At 45.1% G+C, this 17,582-nt stretch overlaps 1 protein-coding gene across 2 annotated transcripts; it reads left to right on the forward strand.

Annotated features, from left to right (window-relative positions):
- The first annotated feature begins 227 nt into the window (after window positions 1-227).
- Window positions 228-17,240, forward strand: ago4 (argonaute RISC component 4). 2 transcript variants are annotated; one of them, XM_034545406.1, is made up of 19 exons: window positions 228-424; window positions 5,960-6,131; window positions 6,414-6,534; window positions 6,997-7,178; window positions 8,153-8,289; window positions 9,430-9,564; window positions 10,133-10,220; window positions 10,424-10,571; window positions 10,720-10,839; window positions 11,386-11,547; window positions 13,706-13,854; window positions 14,228-14,412; window positions 14,618-14,777; window positions 15,193-15,364; window positions 15,576-15,743; window positions 15,968-16,102; window positions 16,194-16,295; window positions 16,481-16,680; window positions 16,971-17,240. In XM_034545406.1, exons 1-19 carry the CDS (start codon window positions 406-408, stop codon window positions 17,077-17,079), a joined length of 2,664 nt encoding a protein of 887 aa, XP_034401297.1. In that variant the 5' UTR covers window positions 228-405; the 3' UTR covers window positions 17,080-17,240. The 2 variants fall into 2 exon arrangements, with proteins under 2 accessions (XP_034401297.1, XP_034401298.1); XM_034545407.1 differs by having other exon boundaries at window positions 13,721-13,854.
- The last annotated feature ends 342 nt before the right edge of the window (window positions 17,241-17,582 follow it).

The following is a 17,582-nucleotide window of genomic DNA, read 5'->3' on the forward strand; positions in this document are numbered from 1 at the left end:
ATGTGCTTTACACTGTTCAAATACTTTTTTATTCTTCTATATATATATGTATATATATATATATACATATATATATACATATATATATATACTGTATATTGTTTTATATTCATGAGGTTTACTGTATCCTATATTATCCCGCATCAGCCAGAACGGTACAGCAAATTACGCATGCGTACAGAGGGCTCTACGACTTCTAACTAGCGCATGCGCACTTACAAATCCTTAGAACCAGCAGCGGCGGCGGTAGCTCAGGTCAGTTAGTTCAGTCGGCAGTCGTTCACGCATCTATCTATATTCATTTTTCTTAAATTAGCCACTTTAAGCTTCGCGATACCGCCCCCAGTAGCAGCCTCGGTACGGAGCCGCCAGGCCGGGACAGAGACGGAGAGTGAGGCCTCGGCCATGGAAGCGCTCGGACCCGGTAAGAAATATGTGAAAATAGACAGCGCAGCAGCGGAGAGAGCGAGCCGTGTGTGGGGCGCATGTGCACAAATGTCGCATCACTGGGGGCCGCGGCTGCATCGAGGCCTCGGAGCTCAGACGGGAAAACAAACCGAGGCCCAGCCCGTGTGCGTGCGTGTGTGTGTGTGTGTGCGCGTGTGTTCGTGTATACATGTGTGTGACTTTATTTCCACCGAGTGGGACCCACGTTTTGTGCTTGGACGAGGAGAGTTGACGTTGAAATTGTTTTCTTAAGAAAGGTCTGCGCGGTTTCATTTATCTGAAGCACGCACTGCTCGTCGTGTCGGGGCTGGCATTGTGTGAGTAGGGATTTAACTAGGACCTTCCTGCCTTCCTTCCGCGTCGTGGTGTGTTTACGTTGTTTGCTCACGACGTGTTTCGCTTTACCCACACAACACGACCCCGTTCCGACAACGAGGCCACGCAACATCGTCGAAATGTGTCCAAAATACCCTACCTCTATCAAATGTCCTGCCAAACCCTCTACATTTGTACCATCGCCATCAGGAACAGTGCGTCTCTTCGGGGTACCGTCCGCTCCGTCCAAGATGACAGCGATGGGTGGAAAACGAAAATAAACACCCAACAAAACGCACGTTTAACGGGCGTTAAACAAGCCGACGTGCGCGTTTTGTGACAAGTAACGTTAATACACTGGTTTTATGCAACCCTGTCATTGGTTCACGTGCCTGTTCGAGCACAGCAGTGATGGATGGCGCTTCCATCGATCCGATCTGCAGGCCATATTATTCTCCTATATGATAACAAAGGCACTCGTTTGTGCAACGATATAATGGTAAAGTATGCAAGGAGAAATCCGCCCTACACCTGTACATCCAGCGGCACAACGCTTTTTTTTATTGGCCAACATATGTGTTTACATCCACTCCCCTTCCCCCCCAGAGTAGACTCATTATGTTTGTGAAATGCGCCTTTACATACATGAAGAATTGAGTGCAGCTTGCAGAGCTAAACACGTTTTCTTGCCACAGTGAAGAAATAGTTTATTTTTGTTGAAGTGTGTACACAGACACACACCTACACACACACACACACACACACACACACACACACACACACACACACACACACACACACTCACTCTCTCCTCCCATGCTCATGAAGGAAGGTGGTGACATGAAGGACAACCCAGGTGCATTTATTTAAGGAGGAAATTTGCTTGAATAAATGATGAACGCAGGCATGGTACTCTGTGTTTGGAGATAACAGTATTGTACAAGCATTCACAGGTGTGTGAGTGTGAGCCGCACAATTAGTGCAAGCCATCAAGCTCTCATCTCTGGAAACAGCTGCTGCATTACTACATTCACATGGTACTTGCTGCATTTGTCAGGGAGAACGGGTATTTAATGCCCGTTTACCCCACAAAGGGGGAGTGTGGATTTAGGCTTTCTATAGCAGACATTGTTTTACATAAATTATGATAAGCAGGGAGAGATCAGTATGGGTGGTGGAGTCATACCTTTTACACTCATGTTGGCTTGATGCATGTTTATACAGAGACAAAAGAGGGAACTGATGTGCCAAACAAGCTTTACTCAACAGTTGTGCTAAATGGTGTACACTTTGACTCGACCAGTTTCAATTCTGCAAAGTGATTCATGAATGATGCTGTACTGTTTTTTGTTATTGTTTTTGTGGTTGCAAAACTACCAATAATATCTACTGATGTGATGTAGGCCTGGTGTGTCTTCACAAAGCAGCTTGTTTAATCTGTTTTTATAGTTTAGGCGCAACTGCTGAAGTGGTGCTCAATATTGAAGCAGTTGACACCGAAGCATAGATTGTCACAGGGGAGCATAAATGAAGGCGGACTGACAACAATTCACTGAGGGTGGCGTGAATTTTCTTCCTAGGAATGATCTTTCCAGTCCAGTACCTTAATCCAGGTGAATTTGCAGGTGGGCGTGTGCTCGCGGTTATTCTCTGACTCATCACCAGGCCAAGCCATCATCCTCATGCTTAGCTTAACCCCAGCTGTCTCTCTGCTTGATCACAGTGTGGTTACCAGGGACAAGCATAGCTACGCTCTACAGTTCACAAGTGGTAAACCCCTCTCTCGTCAAATGTGACTGCATCTCTCACACACACACGCACGATCTGATCTGATTTTTTTTTTATTTTTTTAAACATTAGCTCTACGTAGATTGACAAGACAGGCGATAATCTTTGTGCCGTGTTGTACCTCGAAGATGTTGCTGGTCAATTTGGATCCGAGCTGAAAGTCGCACGTTAGAGGAGCAGAAAGACTTGTTAGGCTCCGGCGCAACTGTCATTTTCTTTGCCAGGGAAAGCTAATTTAACTTCCTCTGTGACTCAAAGTCGCTGCAGCTCTGTCTCACTTGGAGCAGAGGCATAACATTATGCAGGAGGCTTGCTTGACAGGCTGTTTTAGTACACGACTAAATGGCACTTTGGAATGTGAATTCCGTTTTTAAAATGTTTACCGTTACCCAAAAACAATTCACACACCTGTTGAGATCAAATTAGTGCTCTTCGATAATGCACGTCAAGGCTGTTAAAGGGATGTATAAAGCACGCACAATTGGCATTAAAAACGGAACACTTTTATTAAAATACGCTTGTGACAAAAAGAGAAGGGCGTATTCAGGGAAAATCATGAGGGGGATGTCTTCTAGATGAATGTAATGTTCTAATGCATATTTGTAGCTATAATTTAATTTCCCTGAAATGTTGGATAGTCATGTGATTTTTCCTTCCTTCTGATATTTATTTATTTTCACTTTTCAAGCAAAAATAGTGAGCACATGCTAATCATTCTCAGGGTAAACCCTCTCATCCTTTTTTAAAATGTATTCATGGTCTAAACAGTTAATGGTAGAAAATAATTAGCATTTTGTTTGTGCTCGTAAACGGTGCGGAATGAGTGAAAAACAACAAACCCAGTCTATTGCGATTTAATGTTCGAAACGCATTTAGAGCTGAAACGTATCGTGTCCAGTTGATTTATGGGGGGGGGGGGGGGGGGGGGGGAATAACCTGACACTGTTTTGATAATCAAATTAATAATTTCAGTCATTATTATTTTTAAGGCAATACAGCCAAGCACTTCTTAGCGCCGGCTGCTCTTCTGAGAATCTTTTATTTTTATTTTTTTCGAAGCATTTGAAACTAAACAGAATATGTTTTGGACTGTTCGCTCAGACAAACGGGCAATTTGAAGACGTCAATTTGGTCTGAAGGACATTAACGCCAACATCTTGTCTACTGAACAGTCAATAAATGAAACTAATTGACTTTGCAGAAAAGTGTTCATCTAACACGCTCGGTTTGTGGTGTTGGTTGTGGAGGAAGGATGAGTTCAGGCATTGCATGTTGAGACACACTCGTTTCTAAGTGTGGTAGTGTGGCAGCTGAGGAGGCTATATATAGGTACAGCTCTGGTTTTGGTGAAAGTGGAAGAGGAAGACCTCAAACTCACTGCGCTGCTCACCAGCAGAGTAAAACCCTTTCTGTCGTGCCTGTACATGCACCCAAGTGAGCAGAGAAAGTACAATGTCATATAAGTCAATCCATATCCATTCAATATAATTCATCCCTACTGGCTTCCCTTTAAACTTTCAGAATGTGGATGGTATTATCTCAAGTTGTTATTAGACATTTAATCAATTTGTCAATCCTCAGAATAGTTTTATAATATTTAATAAACCCAGATTCTAGTTCTGTGAAAGCTCGAACTTGTGCGAAAGAGGTCTCGACTCAAATGTGTGTTGAGTTTTGTGTCCATCGTTTGCGTTCAGGCTGTTGTCTCGAACTGCATTTTATTCAAATGATTTCGTCCACCCCCACGTACCTAAAACCAAAGACACGTTTCTAGAGACGACGTCAATACTTGAACCAAAATGGAGGCATAAAGGAATGCACTTGTATTGAGTTACAATGCACTTGGAGTGCGTCGGTGTGCATTCGATACATGATGTAGAATTTTAGGAGCACTCGGTATGCCTTTTGTTGCCGTCGGTAACGAGGCCAGCGGGACAAAGTAGAGTGAATCATCAGATGGTTTCAATCCAAGTCGTGACAAAGAAAAACATCCAGTGCAGCAAACGGCTCCTCGTTGGAGACGGTATCATGAGCACAATAACGACGCAGAAAAGCGTAATGATAGCACCGTATATAATCAAGCTAATGGTGTGTTGTGTGAGACGGAGGTGGAGGGCTGGATCAGGGGAGGAGATTTGGGGCCCAGGCTAGAAGAGGGCATGTGAGGAAGCGTGTTTTCAGGAAGCGATGGGGAGGGTCCCGATTGTCCGTGCTCTCGCGCTTCATTTGCTAACTGGAGCGTGTGCATGGAGTTCAGGAGGACCCCCGCAGTCCCTTAGCTGTCAGTTAACAAAAGCTCTAAGCAGCCCTCTCTAACCTCCTCCAATACCACCAACATAATGTTATTTTAATATCATGTGTGTGTGTGTGTGTATATATATATATATATATATATATATATATATATATATATATATATATATATATATATATATATATATATATATATATTTGTTGAGAGTGCTTGCAGTCCCGGTACAGGGTGATGCATGGCCGGCCAAAACAACAGCTGACTGATAGAGCAGGCGTTGCTGTTCCACCGGCCATCCATGTTAATGTAAATAAGTAGTGTGGATGTGTGAGATGGATGTCTCCTTATCAGGTTCACTTTTAGCGAGAGGAAGCCTGCGGTCTTCAACCATTTTGGCGGCATGTTCCTCTACCGCCTGCAGCTTTTTATGCAAGACATTGCACCTCTGCGCGTGCGTTTACTGCATGTGATGCGTCTGCGAGTGGGATGCTATGCGTGTAACGGCAATCCCAGACCCGCTGCGTGGCACCCCTCCATATGGCCCTGCTGCCGTCTGTCTGAGAGGAGCTCGGTCTTTGTCTCGGCTTGAGGGGTGGGCGCCCTTGTGTGTCTGGGTGGAGCTGGGGGCGGGCCGAAGGATAATTGGAGGTCATTGTTTCGCCGGCCCCTTGTTGACCCATGTAGGTCAGGGGCCTGAGTTTCGGATCAATCAAACTGCGTATGGGTGCCTGCGAGGCCATTTCAGTGCATTCAAGCAGGTGTCACTGATGAGATGGTTTGCAACAAGCTTTGCGTTTCAAAACTGACATTTAATGCATAAGATCAGCGCACACACGGTCACTGTCGCCACCTTTTGTTAACGTGCAGAATAAATGCCAAACGTGGTTTATTTGAAGCGGGGCCCTTTTGTGGCGAAGGAATCCATACAAGAGGCTGGTAGGTTAAGTCCTCACTGGGAGGAGCAAACCGACGAATGTTGTAGGAATCCAACATTTACAATAAAGAAAGATGTTCTTATGCAAAGTAGTGACTCGCTTGTCAATCAAAGGCCTTATGCTCAACTTCGGATCCCCGTGAGTTATTCCCGCAGTTACAACTATTCTTCCTGCTCTCTAAGATGGCGGTAACTCAGTCACTTTTTCTTTCTGCCCTCTCCAGGCCCGCCCGCCCCTCCCTCTCTGTTCCAGCCTCCGCGGCGTCCCGGCCTTGGCACGGTGGGGAAACCCATCCGGCTCCTTGCGAACCACTTCCAGGTGCAGATTCCCAAGATTGATGTCTATCACTATGATATCGACATCAAGCCTGAGAAACGGCCTCGGAGGGTCAACAGGTAAATCCTCACAACGGGTTCAGGCACAGAATGCACATGGGAGGAGGGGGGTTGTCTCAGATGTTTAGATCATTTTGAGATGCCTGTTGCATCTGTAGCTTTTATAAACTTGAATGCCCGAGGGGGAACTAGTCTCCTTGAGACGAGACGTTTTAGATGCTAATAAATGGGTAAATTGGGGGGGAGGGGAAAGGAAGTATTTTAGTTTTATTGCAGTGAAGTCACCAGAAGGACGTTACTGGCATGCCTGTGTTCTTGGCTCACCGCCCTTTTGTCTTCCAGGGAAGTGGTGGACACCATGGTGCGACACTTCAAGATGCAGATCTTTGGAGACCGACAGCCTGGCTACGACGGGAAGAGGAACATGTACACAGCACATCCACTGCCAATTGGGAGAGACAGGGTTGGTATTTTTAAACTCTGCTTGTACAACCATTAACTTGTGCCTCGAAATTGTTTCCATTTAAGAACCCTCGAGTTTTGCAACTGTCACGTTATGGTGAAATTAGGGAGTTTATAACAAATCTGCATGTAAGGGGGAAAAACGTTTATAAGAATACATTTAGTTTCACATTTCTATCAGAATTATTTAATTTGTTTACCTTTTTTGGCTTAGGGTTAACACCTGCGGACTATGGCTAGACTAATGTTGTGTTTCAATGTGGATATTTTGTCGTTCCAAAAAGTAGCAGTCTCTTTATTTCAATCTTCTTTTGCCCTTGGGCGTTTATTGGCTTTTATCTCTCCCCGTCACCGGTTCTTCAATCCATTTCCCGCCGCTTATCTTTTGTTTCCTTCTCTCCCTTTGTCCTCTTCCCCTTCCTTCTTGTTCCCATCCCCCCCTTGTCTCTCTCCCCATCTTTAGGTGGATCTGGAGGTGACTCTGCCTGGCGAGGGGAAAGATCAGACGTTCAAGGTGTCTTTGCAGTGGGTGTCTGTGGTCAGTCTTCAGATGCTGCTGGAAGCCCTGACGGGTCACCTGAACGAGGTCCCAGAAGATTCGGTTCAGGCTCTGGACGTCATCACGCGGCATCTGCCTTCCATGAGGTACCGACACTCGCCACAAATGCACCACCCGCGTCTCTTTCACATCCGTTGACAGAGTTATTGCTTCTCGTCTTTTTCTTTCGTCTGCGCTACTTCATTTCCTGCCGTCGTGCGTCTTTGTGCTCGAATCACATGCATTCATTTTAAACATCACCCTTCGTACAGTAACCTGTACTCGTCATTCATTTTGCACGTCGTCTCAATCCTGGTTGTGATCCACGGCGACACATTCGATGAGAATAGCCGTCCTGTTTTCTGCCTGCCGCCAAGCAGAAGACGAACCATTTGGCAACATTTTCCCTCCATCTCTGCGACACTTCGCCAATATTGTCACACTAGCCATCTATCCATCTTCCTTTTTTGCATTGTTTTATAGTGGCGGCAAGTTGTTGCCAATGTCGGAATAGCAACGTAACCTGCAGGATATTTCCAATGTTGAACAACACGCGAGTTTGTAGAACGCACAGAGAAACTCTCTGAAATGACCTGTGATTGGCCAAAGTACATCCCGTCACTGGCTTGATGTTCTAAAGCCAGGAGGAGGCGCAGACGTCGTCTCTGTCACTTGAATTACAATCTTCCAAAGGGTTATTATGGATTTCTTTTTTTGCCCCATGATGGCAAAAATGAACTGCCTCAACTTTTAAGGGCACATTTACAGACGCACTGTAGAATGTATATCTTTTTTTTAACGTTAATTTGCAAACGTGCAACGTGTCTCCTTAAGCGCTCCTCCACTGCTTTCACCGTCTGATCTGAAACCAAAATGTGTGTTTTGTGTTTTTGTTGTATTTCATGTTTGTCTCCATAAAAGGTTTGACTTTTTAGCCCAAATATTTATTTTTCATGATAAACAAATTTATAACTTCTGGCAGATATTTACAAAATAATAATGTTGTTAACATTTGATGAAATGAGGTGTGACTCCATTGGATCGATTTTGGTCCATTATTCAATGTCCTTTGTGTATTCAGGTATACTCCTGTGGGGCGTTCGTTTTTCTCCCCTCCGGAGGGCTATTATCATCCTCTGGGTGGAGGCAGAGAGGTGTGGTTCGGTTTCCATCAGTCTGTCCGCCCTGCCATGTGGAACATGATGCTCAACATCGACGGTAAGACCTGAGTGGAGCTACTCGCCTTCTGCTGCGGCTTTTAAAACATCTTTTATGGGGCTGGTATTCGATGTGGATGTTAATTGACAGATATAAGGAATGTTATGACACTTTAGCCAGCAAGACATAATGTAGATGTACGCACACAATCACTGATAATGAGCTACTGATTGTGTGGAAAAACTCGCCACATAAATTTCACAAGTTTCATTTCCACAATTCCATTGTATTACTCAAATTGAACTTCGGGGGTTGTATTCCATTGTGTTCCCCCTAACAATGCACCCCCTTGAATTTTATTTGAATTTGTTTAAACCTGGGGTTGTTCAATTCAGAATATCTTATATAGTCCAAAATCACAAATTTGCCTCAGAGGGCTTTACAATCTGTACACGTACGACATCCCTGACCTTTGACCTCACATTGGATCAGGAAAAACTCCCACAAAATAGAAAATAACCTTTCACAGGGAAAAAAGTGAAGAAACCTTCAGGAGAGCAACAGAGGAGGATCCCTCTCCCCGGATGGACAGAAGCAATAGATGTCATGTGTACAGAATGAACAGCATTACAGAGTTACATAAACACATTAAATAATTATATCAGAAATGTATGAATAATTCGTAGTAGGCATGGACCACGATCCAGACCTCCACAATCCACGAAACCGAAGGAGGAAGAGAGGAGGGTTGTTGTCACCTGTAAAGTCAGTTGAAATTGTAAAACTCTGGATTTCACAAGGGATTTCGGCACTGAAGCCAGTTCCTATATTTATTCAGGGTGAAAAGGGAGTTGAGATGTCCGCTTGACACAAAGACCAAAAATACAAACTATCAAACGACTTACTGTTCAAAACACTTGGTTACTGGAGAGGGATTGCTCACTAGATGGTGTGCTTTTTTTTAATCCACTCGGTAACATTGAAAAGTCCTTCTTGTGTGGAGATATTTGTCGTTGTGAATGCGATCAGGACATTATTCATTCACGCTGAGTGAATGAGCTTTAAAGCTCCTTTGGTCACTCTCCAGTTCTACAGTTTGACCGCACTCTACATGGGGAAACTCATTTGGCTTGCATGAAGTTTATTGATTTAAGGGACTGATTGGCTGAGTATTGTCATATCTGTTCCCTTCCCCCTCAGTGTCAGCCACAGCTTTCTACCGCGCTCAGCCTGTGATCGAGTTCATGTGCGAGGTGCTCGACATACAGAACATCAACGAACAGACCAAACCACTGACGGATTCGCAGCGCGTCAAATTCACCAAGGAAATAAGAGGTAAGTGCTCAATACTAACGCAGACACACATCTGAAATGCCGACTGTTGCCAAGAGGAGATATATATCTCTATGTCTGTGATTCACACAAGTCCTAAGAACGGGGCTCCTGAATACAGCTTTTGTTTATAACTCGCGGATTATTGTTTTGAATGCAAGAAAATGCATCTCTTCCAAGCAACTCCGGCCTCTGTTTGTCTTCACTTTCTATTGTAAATACACAAAGAACCACCAAATAACTTTGCAAGAAATAATGTTTTTTTTCTTCCAGATTTTAGTATATTAGATTTTTCTCCGGTACACGTTCTAAATTCTCCTTTTTGGGCTTAGATGTGACAAATGTGTAAATGGTTGCAGAGAGCTGTTCACTGTTCACAGTTGGCCGCCATGTCAGCATTTGTCTTGATCGGGGCCTGAAAACGACAGCGGAGGAACGGAAGAGTGCAATTCCAATGTGCTAAATTTAAAGATCTCACGGCATCTGAAATTGCGGTTGGTTTTAAAAAAAAAAAAAAAAAAAAAAAATCACCTGTCTCTGTGACGGTACGTTCTCGTATGTGTTTGAACAGGCTTGAAAGTTGAGGTCACTCACTGTGGTCAAATGAAGAGGAAGTACCGCGTGTGCAATGTGACGCGCCGACCTGCCAGCCACCAGACGTAAGTGTCCATACTCGCCCGCTTGTTCGCCATCATAAGGCAACATCGTATGTGTTCTACAAATCCACTAAATAGTCGTAACATTGTAAATGTGCAATGAACCGTGTAAAGATACAATGAATGAATGATTCTACCTTTTTTGTGTTTATATTCTTATGTGGACTTTCTGTGCACGCTTCGCTCACATTTTCCATTATTCACAGGTTCCCCTTACAACTTGAGAACGGCCAAGCCATGGAGTGCACTGTAGCACAGTATTTCAAGCAGAAGTACAATCTGCAGCTCAAATATCCACATTTACCCTGTTTGCAAGTCGGGCAGGAGCAAAAGCACACCTACCTTCCCCTGGAGGTGAGCAAGAGGCTGTTTTGGATTGTTTGAAATATGAAATATCATTATTTTTGTTTAGGGTTTAGCAAGCATCACCAATGCTGACATTCTCCCTCTTGTCTGATTTATTTTTAGTTTAATTGAAGAAATGTTTCTTCCCGTTGTGTAGGTCTGTAACATCGTAGCAGGCCAGCGCTGCATCAAGAAGCTGACGGACAACCAGACATCCACCATGATCAAAGCTACCGCTCGCTCGGCCCCCGACAGACAGGAAGAGATCAGCAGACTGGTGAGTGCTTCCTCTTTGGGACGCGACTAAGAAATGACCATTGTAGAATTCTTTCCTTATTTTTTTCTTTCAGGCGCACAGGTATTTTATTTTAAATGGAGCCTGTTTTGGCCTTTTTATTTACACCCCAACTGTGTATTAGGCCACTTAAGATGGAGCTTTTGTCAAACTTGGACTCGTAACGTCGGTGTGCGCCGTTATCGTCTTTTGTGAGGCGTCGCTAACGAGGCGACCTGTCGTGCAACAGCAGCATAAATGCGTCCATGAACAATGGAAGTGGCCAAATAACCTGCTAAAAGGACTTTTCACATGTTTACACATACATGTACAGGTACTCTTCCAGTATATTGAGGAACAGAGGTGTCAGAATGCACTATAGAGGTCACTCTGCCAATGTTTTTTGAAGAGTGTTTACAAACGACCAAGCCACATGCACAGAGGTGTTTTTTATTTCTTAATTAATTTTGTATTTCTTTTGTTATTATCACGTCTTCTCTGGCAACCATCATCCAACTTCTCTCCTTAACCATCTCCTCATTCCCCCAGGTAAAAAGCAACAGCATGGTCGGGGGCCCGGACCCTTACCTGAAGGAGTTTGGCATTGTGGTGCACAATGACATGACAGAAGTGACAGGGCGTGTGCTCCCGGCGCCCATGCTGCAGTATGGGGGCCGGGTGAGTACAGACACAGGGAGGGACTGTGGCAGGGTGAGTACTGGACGGGGGCTGCAAGCATGACTGGGACTGGGCATATGAGTGAATGCTAGGAAAATAGGGTGGGGGGAGAGATCCAGGTTTGCAGAAGTCACTCCCCAGAAGGGTTAGAGTGTATGGTGTTTCTAGTCAGGATGCCTCCTGGACGCCTCCCATTAGAGGTTTTCCGGGCACGTCCAACTGGTAGGAGGCCCCGGGGAAGACCGAGGACACGCTGGAGGGATTATATCTCCCGCCTGGCCTTGGAACGCCTCGGGATCCCCCAGAATGAGCTGGAAAGTGTTGCGGGTGAGAGGGAGGCCTGGGTCGGCCTGCTGAACCTGCTGCCACCGCGACCCGACCCCGGATAAGCGGCTGATAATGGATGGATGGATGGATGGATTTTTAAAAAATGATTTATTTAACTATTTGAGATACTCACTCAAAAATGCCCCAACCATTTAGTAGAAAACATTAGCTCAAACAGCAGAGTTCAAAAGTGGGAGAGGCTTTTTCAGACGCCCTTGGTTACAGAAGGAAAAAAGAACAGAAAAAAAGTTGCATGTGTACTTAAACAAAAGGAGAGAACTTAATGACTCCCATGGTGCATTTCTGTAAGAAACATTACATGGCCATAGATTCTGTAATGTTTGCCGCTAATGTCAAGCGAAAGCTTAAATTCAGGTGGTGACTAGATGACAGTATTCAACTTAATATGCAGACCTGGATCTTGCCCCGTGCTACACTCCTGTGGCTCTTCTCTGCAGTCTGTTAAGTGCACCTCTTTAAATACTCTTTCCCTTCACTGACCGCTTCTAAGGCTGTAAATATTGCGGTGCATGAACAGTAGATGGGGCCTTAAGTTTTCATCTGTTGCATTCATTAGTGTCTGTAAGAGAAGGAGTGGAGATGAGGAGCAAGTCACTGCAGACTGCCGAGGTTCACCCACTGAATCTCAAACTTGTCAACAGAAGACATACAAATCAGCATTTTATTTAAATGGAAAATTGGCCTTTCAGAAATACAGAAATTAAACCGACGCCGACATTTACAGGCTGTCAGAGAGAGAGAGAGAGAGAGAGAGAGAATTTTGTGTAAGGGGTGATGGCTGTGCTACCAACAGGAGGACGATAAGACTTTTAGCCACCCAGCATTAAAGTAAAACCGTTTGACTTTTACTCCCATCTGAAAATGAAAAGGTTCACATAAATACTAAATGTGCTGGAATACAGCATCTCATTCAGAGGCACCGTTGAAACATAATGGATCCCTATAGCGGGATAATTGATTCAGTGTATGGGCCAGCCTCTCCCTTTTATACTCTCTGTGAAATCTACAACTGTTCTTTACAGAATTACAGCAGATTGTTCCTTGAAACCAAAAAACAAACAAAAAAAGCTCTTCTATTCCAGTGCCAAATTGAAATCCCACTATTGGCTAATTTACCCGAGATCCTATCACAACACTCTTTCCGAAAGGCTTGGCGACTTGCCTGCTGGGACAGTCTAATCGGCTTCCAGTGAAATGCCCTTAAATGCAGACTGCAAGCTTTCCCCAATTCGGGGATCACTCGTGTTAAAATGCCACACGGACGTTGGACTGTCCGTCACAACAGGTGAGAAGCAGCGGCCTGTTTCCTGTGTCGCATGCGCCGTGATGGAGTTTCGATATTCAAGACGTGATCATTCGTTCGGTAGTTTCAATCCCGTGACTTTGATTTATGTTGCAAACATTTGAGACGATCTCGTAAGTGAGACGGATTCTCCTGGCGCACCACACCAGGCAGTTAATTGTGGTCGCGCGCTTCGGAGAGTATAAGCTCCTAATGGCCTTTTGGCAAATCTTGTTAACTTAATTGGAAAGCCACTGCCCTTTTGTTTAATTTGTATACACAATCGCACTCGGAAGCAGGCGCACTCGGCTACTGACGCACGCGTCTTCTAATAGATACACTGCTCCCGTTCATGTCAATATTCATGTGCAATAAAGACATGAAGATTTACCTCTGAGAAATAAGTCTCACGATGCTTCCGCATGGACTGTATGTCACGCACAGATGAATACTTTACCAGCTGGGTGGGCTTGTGGTGCTTGTCTAGGTGTGTCTGTATATGTTTGGCTGTAGTATCTTTTGTATTGGCTCATCCAACCGGGGGGTTGACTAAGAGGCTAGGGACTCTCTCCGCAGAACAAAACCGTGGCCACGCCCAACCAGGGCGTGTGGGACATGAGGGGGAAGCAGTTCTACGCCGGCATCGAGATCAAGGTCTGGGCCGTGGCCTGCTTCGCCCCACAGAAACAGTGTCGAGAGGACCTGCTCAAGTGAGTCGTGTGAATGCGTCGGCGTTCATTCCTGCACCAGGAATGAATCCTAAAAACCAGGCAAACAATTCCTGGTTGGCAGATAATAATGACTTCGGTGGCCCCCTGACTTTTCCTGTAGCGCCACCATAAGGTTTTTTTTACCTTGTTGTGGTTTTGTGTGAAATGACCTTTTTGAATGAAAGTTTGGTGCAGACGTTCATGTTTCCCTCAGGAACCATGAATAACCTCGGGGGACCTCTTACCTGCTCTCGCAGCATCATTCAGTCATATTTTGATTATATACATTACTTGAGTTTATGAACAAACGTCTGCAAAACTACCAACATTTGTATCCTCTATCTATCTCATCTGTACTCGTGCGTCTCAATAGGAGTTTCACTGACCAACTGCGAAAGATCTCCAAGGATGCCGGGATGCCCATTCAAGGCCAGCCATGTTTCTGTAAATACGCCCAAGGAGCCGACAGCGTGGAGCCCATGTTCAAACACCTCAAGATGTCTTACGTGGGTCTGCAGCTGATTGTGGTCATCCTGCCTGGAAAAACGCCCGTCTATGGTAAGAACTGGTCGAGTGACAGTTTGCATACACGCATGCATACAGAGATTCCTTGCTTTTGAATGAAATGAGGAAAAAGCTTTTAGATAAGAGGATGGAACAAAGGATGAAGGTTCAAATGTATATATTTTCATTCTACAGCAAATCAGTCAGGTTTTAAATGCCATTTTCCTGACATTGAACTTGGTTATCTCCGTATCTCCAGCTGAGGTGAAGCGGGTGGGCGACACCCTCCTTGGCATGGCAACCCAGTGTGTGCAGGTGAAGAACGTAGTGAAGACGTCCCCTCAGACCCTCTCCAACCTCTGCCTCAAGATCAACGCCAAGCTGGGAGGCATCAACAACGTCCTAGTGCCTCATCAGAGGTCAGCACGGATTCGAGTCATTTCTTCGTTTACTGCTTCTTTGCTTTGAACGTGGTGGACGAGTCGGATGCTTTCTTAATTGCGGACAGTTCTGGTAGCCGTGTGGTAAAGAGCAATCCAAGTTGTAACGATAATCTGCGTCATATTTCTATAATCTTTTGTCTGTTGCTTTCGTTGTTTTTGACGTCTTTTATATTTTGATCTTTTTTTCCACAGAACTTTCATAATATCTCATTTCTAAACTTAGAATAGCTTTAGGAAATGGGGTGTACAGTTCTGTATTGCAAAGTCTCTTTTTTTTTAACAATCTTGTCAGATGAGGTGAGGGAAATGGTTTGTCAGCAGTTGCAATAAAAGGTGGAGAAAATGTAAAAGTCCAGGATGCCAAATAATATTTGTCCCATTCTCGGTTCAGGCCCTCTGTGTTCCAGCAGCCTGTCATCTTCCTGGGTGCAGACGTCACACATCCTCCAGCCGGTGACGGGAAGAAGCCGTCCATCGCGGCGGTGGTGGGCAGCATGGACGGCCACCCCAGCCGATACTGCGCCACGGTGCGAGTCCAGACGTCGAGACAGGACATCTCCCAGGTAACGGCACTCCGTGGACATTTGGATCTTCATCGTGATGACTCGTATCGAGTAATTCCAATTCAAGAAATGTAATAAAAATGTTTACGCATCACCGTGGCATTAACCAGTCTGAACTTTAAATGTCGCTACTAACCATGAATGTAGATATTTCCATTGAGTTGTTCACCTTTTGATCTAAAGTTTAATTGAAGTGTTTTTTTGTGAACAGTGCCCTACTCCTCCAACCAATCAGGAGCAGCTCTTCAGCCAGGAGGTAATCCAAGATTTGACCAATATGGTGCGAGAGCTGCTCATCCAGTTCTACAAGTCCACTCGCTTCAAGCCCACACGGATCATCTATTACCGCGGTGGCGTGTCTGAGGGACAAATGAAACAGGTGAGAGCTTTGTGGTATTTGGGAGTCCCCAAGAGTGATGCTACTCGGCAGGGATGGCTTAGCTGTGACTCATTTTGCGAGGAGGCTGTAAAAAAAACTGTGCTTTGGAATTGCACCTTATTGTTATCTCAGACTCTTATATTGCACCCTTTTTATATGTTCACACATTTCACTTTGTACTGCAACTTATCGTATATTAAAGAAGTTTGTGTGTGTGTTTTCAGGTGGCGTGGCCGGAGCTGATAGCCATCAGGAAGGCCTGTATCAGTCTGGAGGAGGATTACAGGCCGGGCATTACCTACATCGTGGTTCAGAAACGTCACCACACTCGTCTTTTCTGCTCCGACAAAGCTGAGCGGGTCAGTCGGCGTTCGCCCTTCCATGTGTGCTATTCAATCGCCTTCTTTTGCGCGAGTCTTGACTTGAATCTTAACTGATCATCCATTGCAGGTGGGGAAGAGCGGTAACGTCCCAGCAGGCACCACGGTGGACAGCACCATCACACACCCATCCGAGTTTGACTTCTACTTGTGCAGCCATGCTGGGATTCAGGTGAGGGTCACACACATTTTTTTTTTTTTAAAAGAGCTGTTTTTCATAAGCAAACTAATGCAGCTGTGCAGTTTGTCCAGTTCTCCAAGTCTCAAATGATGCAAATGTTTTTTCCCTGTGTCACCAAGTAAGTGAAGTGCACTCTAGGGAAGTATTGACCCGTACCATGTAACGTCTCCCCTCAGGGAACCAGTCGTCCATCCCACTACCACGTCCTGTGGGACGACAACTGTTTCACCGCCGATGAGCTGCAGCTCCTCACCTACCAGCTGTGCCACACCTACGTCCGCTGCACGCGCTCCGTCTCCATCCCAGCACCGGCCTACTACGCTAGGCTGGTGGCCTTCCGAGCCCGCTACCACCTGGTGGACAAAGACCATGACAGGTGAGGCAGCCCTGGATGTCTGTGGCTCCAGTTCAAGGATGATAATGCAGTTTCTTTTATTTTTATATATATATATAATATTACAGTTTGGATGAGATTTATAGAGCCCCCTCTATAATTGTTGTGTCTGCGAAGCACTTTATAACATTTGTTTGAAGATAGAGACTGGACCTATTACCTACCAGAACACCTCTCCTGACTCTTTCTCCAGCATTTATTTTATTATTATTTTGTGACTTGGTTTCATTCCCGACGGTCAAACTGAACTCTACCCCATCTCTGTCTTGCAGCGCTGAAGGAAGCCACGTGTCGGGCCAGAGTAATGGCCGGGACCCCCTGGCGTTGGCCAAGGCAGTTCAGATCCACTATGATACCCAGCACACCATGTACTTCGCCTGAGCTAGCGAGCATGTCAGCCAGTCCACCAGCGGAGTCCCTTTCTTCTGTCTTTTTAATCTCTTATTTGCCAGTCTCTCTCTTCTTGTCTCACTTCTCTTTGTAGTCTTTTCTCTTCATATTCACTCTACATTTTCTGAATCTGCACCAAAGCGGCTCTTGGATGGGAGGGGGGGTGGGGGGGATAGGGGGTAGGGGGTAGGGGAAACCTGCTGTGTCAATATGTCCAGCAGGTTGTTTTTTTTAATTTCAAGGAACAATCGCCAACCAGCGTTCCCAATCGAGCCGCCTCTCAAACCAGCAATCCAGCACTGCAAACCCCGAGGGGGGGTTTCCAATGCACAAAAGGAGAAAAACAAAAAAGAACATGAAAAAACAAAAACAAACCACACATACTACAAGTTGAGCCATTATTTTTGAGTTTGTTTTTGTTTTTTCTATGTGAATGTCTGCACTCTTGTGTTTGTAAGATACACTGAGCAATGGAGCAGACCGGCACAGTGTGT

This window comes from Cyclopterus lumpus, chromosome 11 (assembly GCF_009769545.1).
Source record: "Cyclopterus lumpus isolate fCycLum1 chromosome 11, fCycLum1.pri, whole genome shotgun sequence".
NCBI lineage: Eukaryota > Metazoa > Chordata > Actinopteri > Perciformes > Cyclopteridae > Cyclopterus > Cyclopterus lumpus.

Excerpts from the sequence above, each read along its gene's own strand:
- ago4 (XM_034545406.1), top strand. Across the intron at positions 10,572-10,719 it reads ACACCTACCTTCCCCTGGAG|GTCTGTAACATCGTAGCAGG; the intron begins GTGAGCAAGAGG and ends CCCGTTGTGTAG. Across the intron at positions 16,296-16,480 it reads GCAGCCATGCTGGGATTCAG|GGAACCAGTCGTCCATCCCA; the intron begins GTGAGGGTCACA and ends GTCTCCCCTCAG.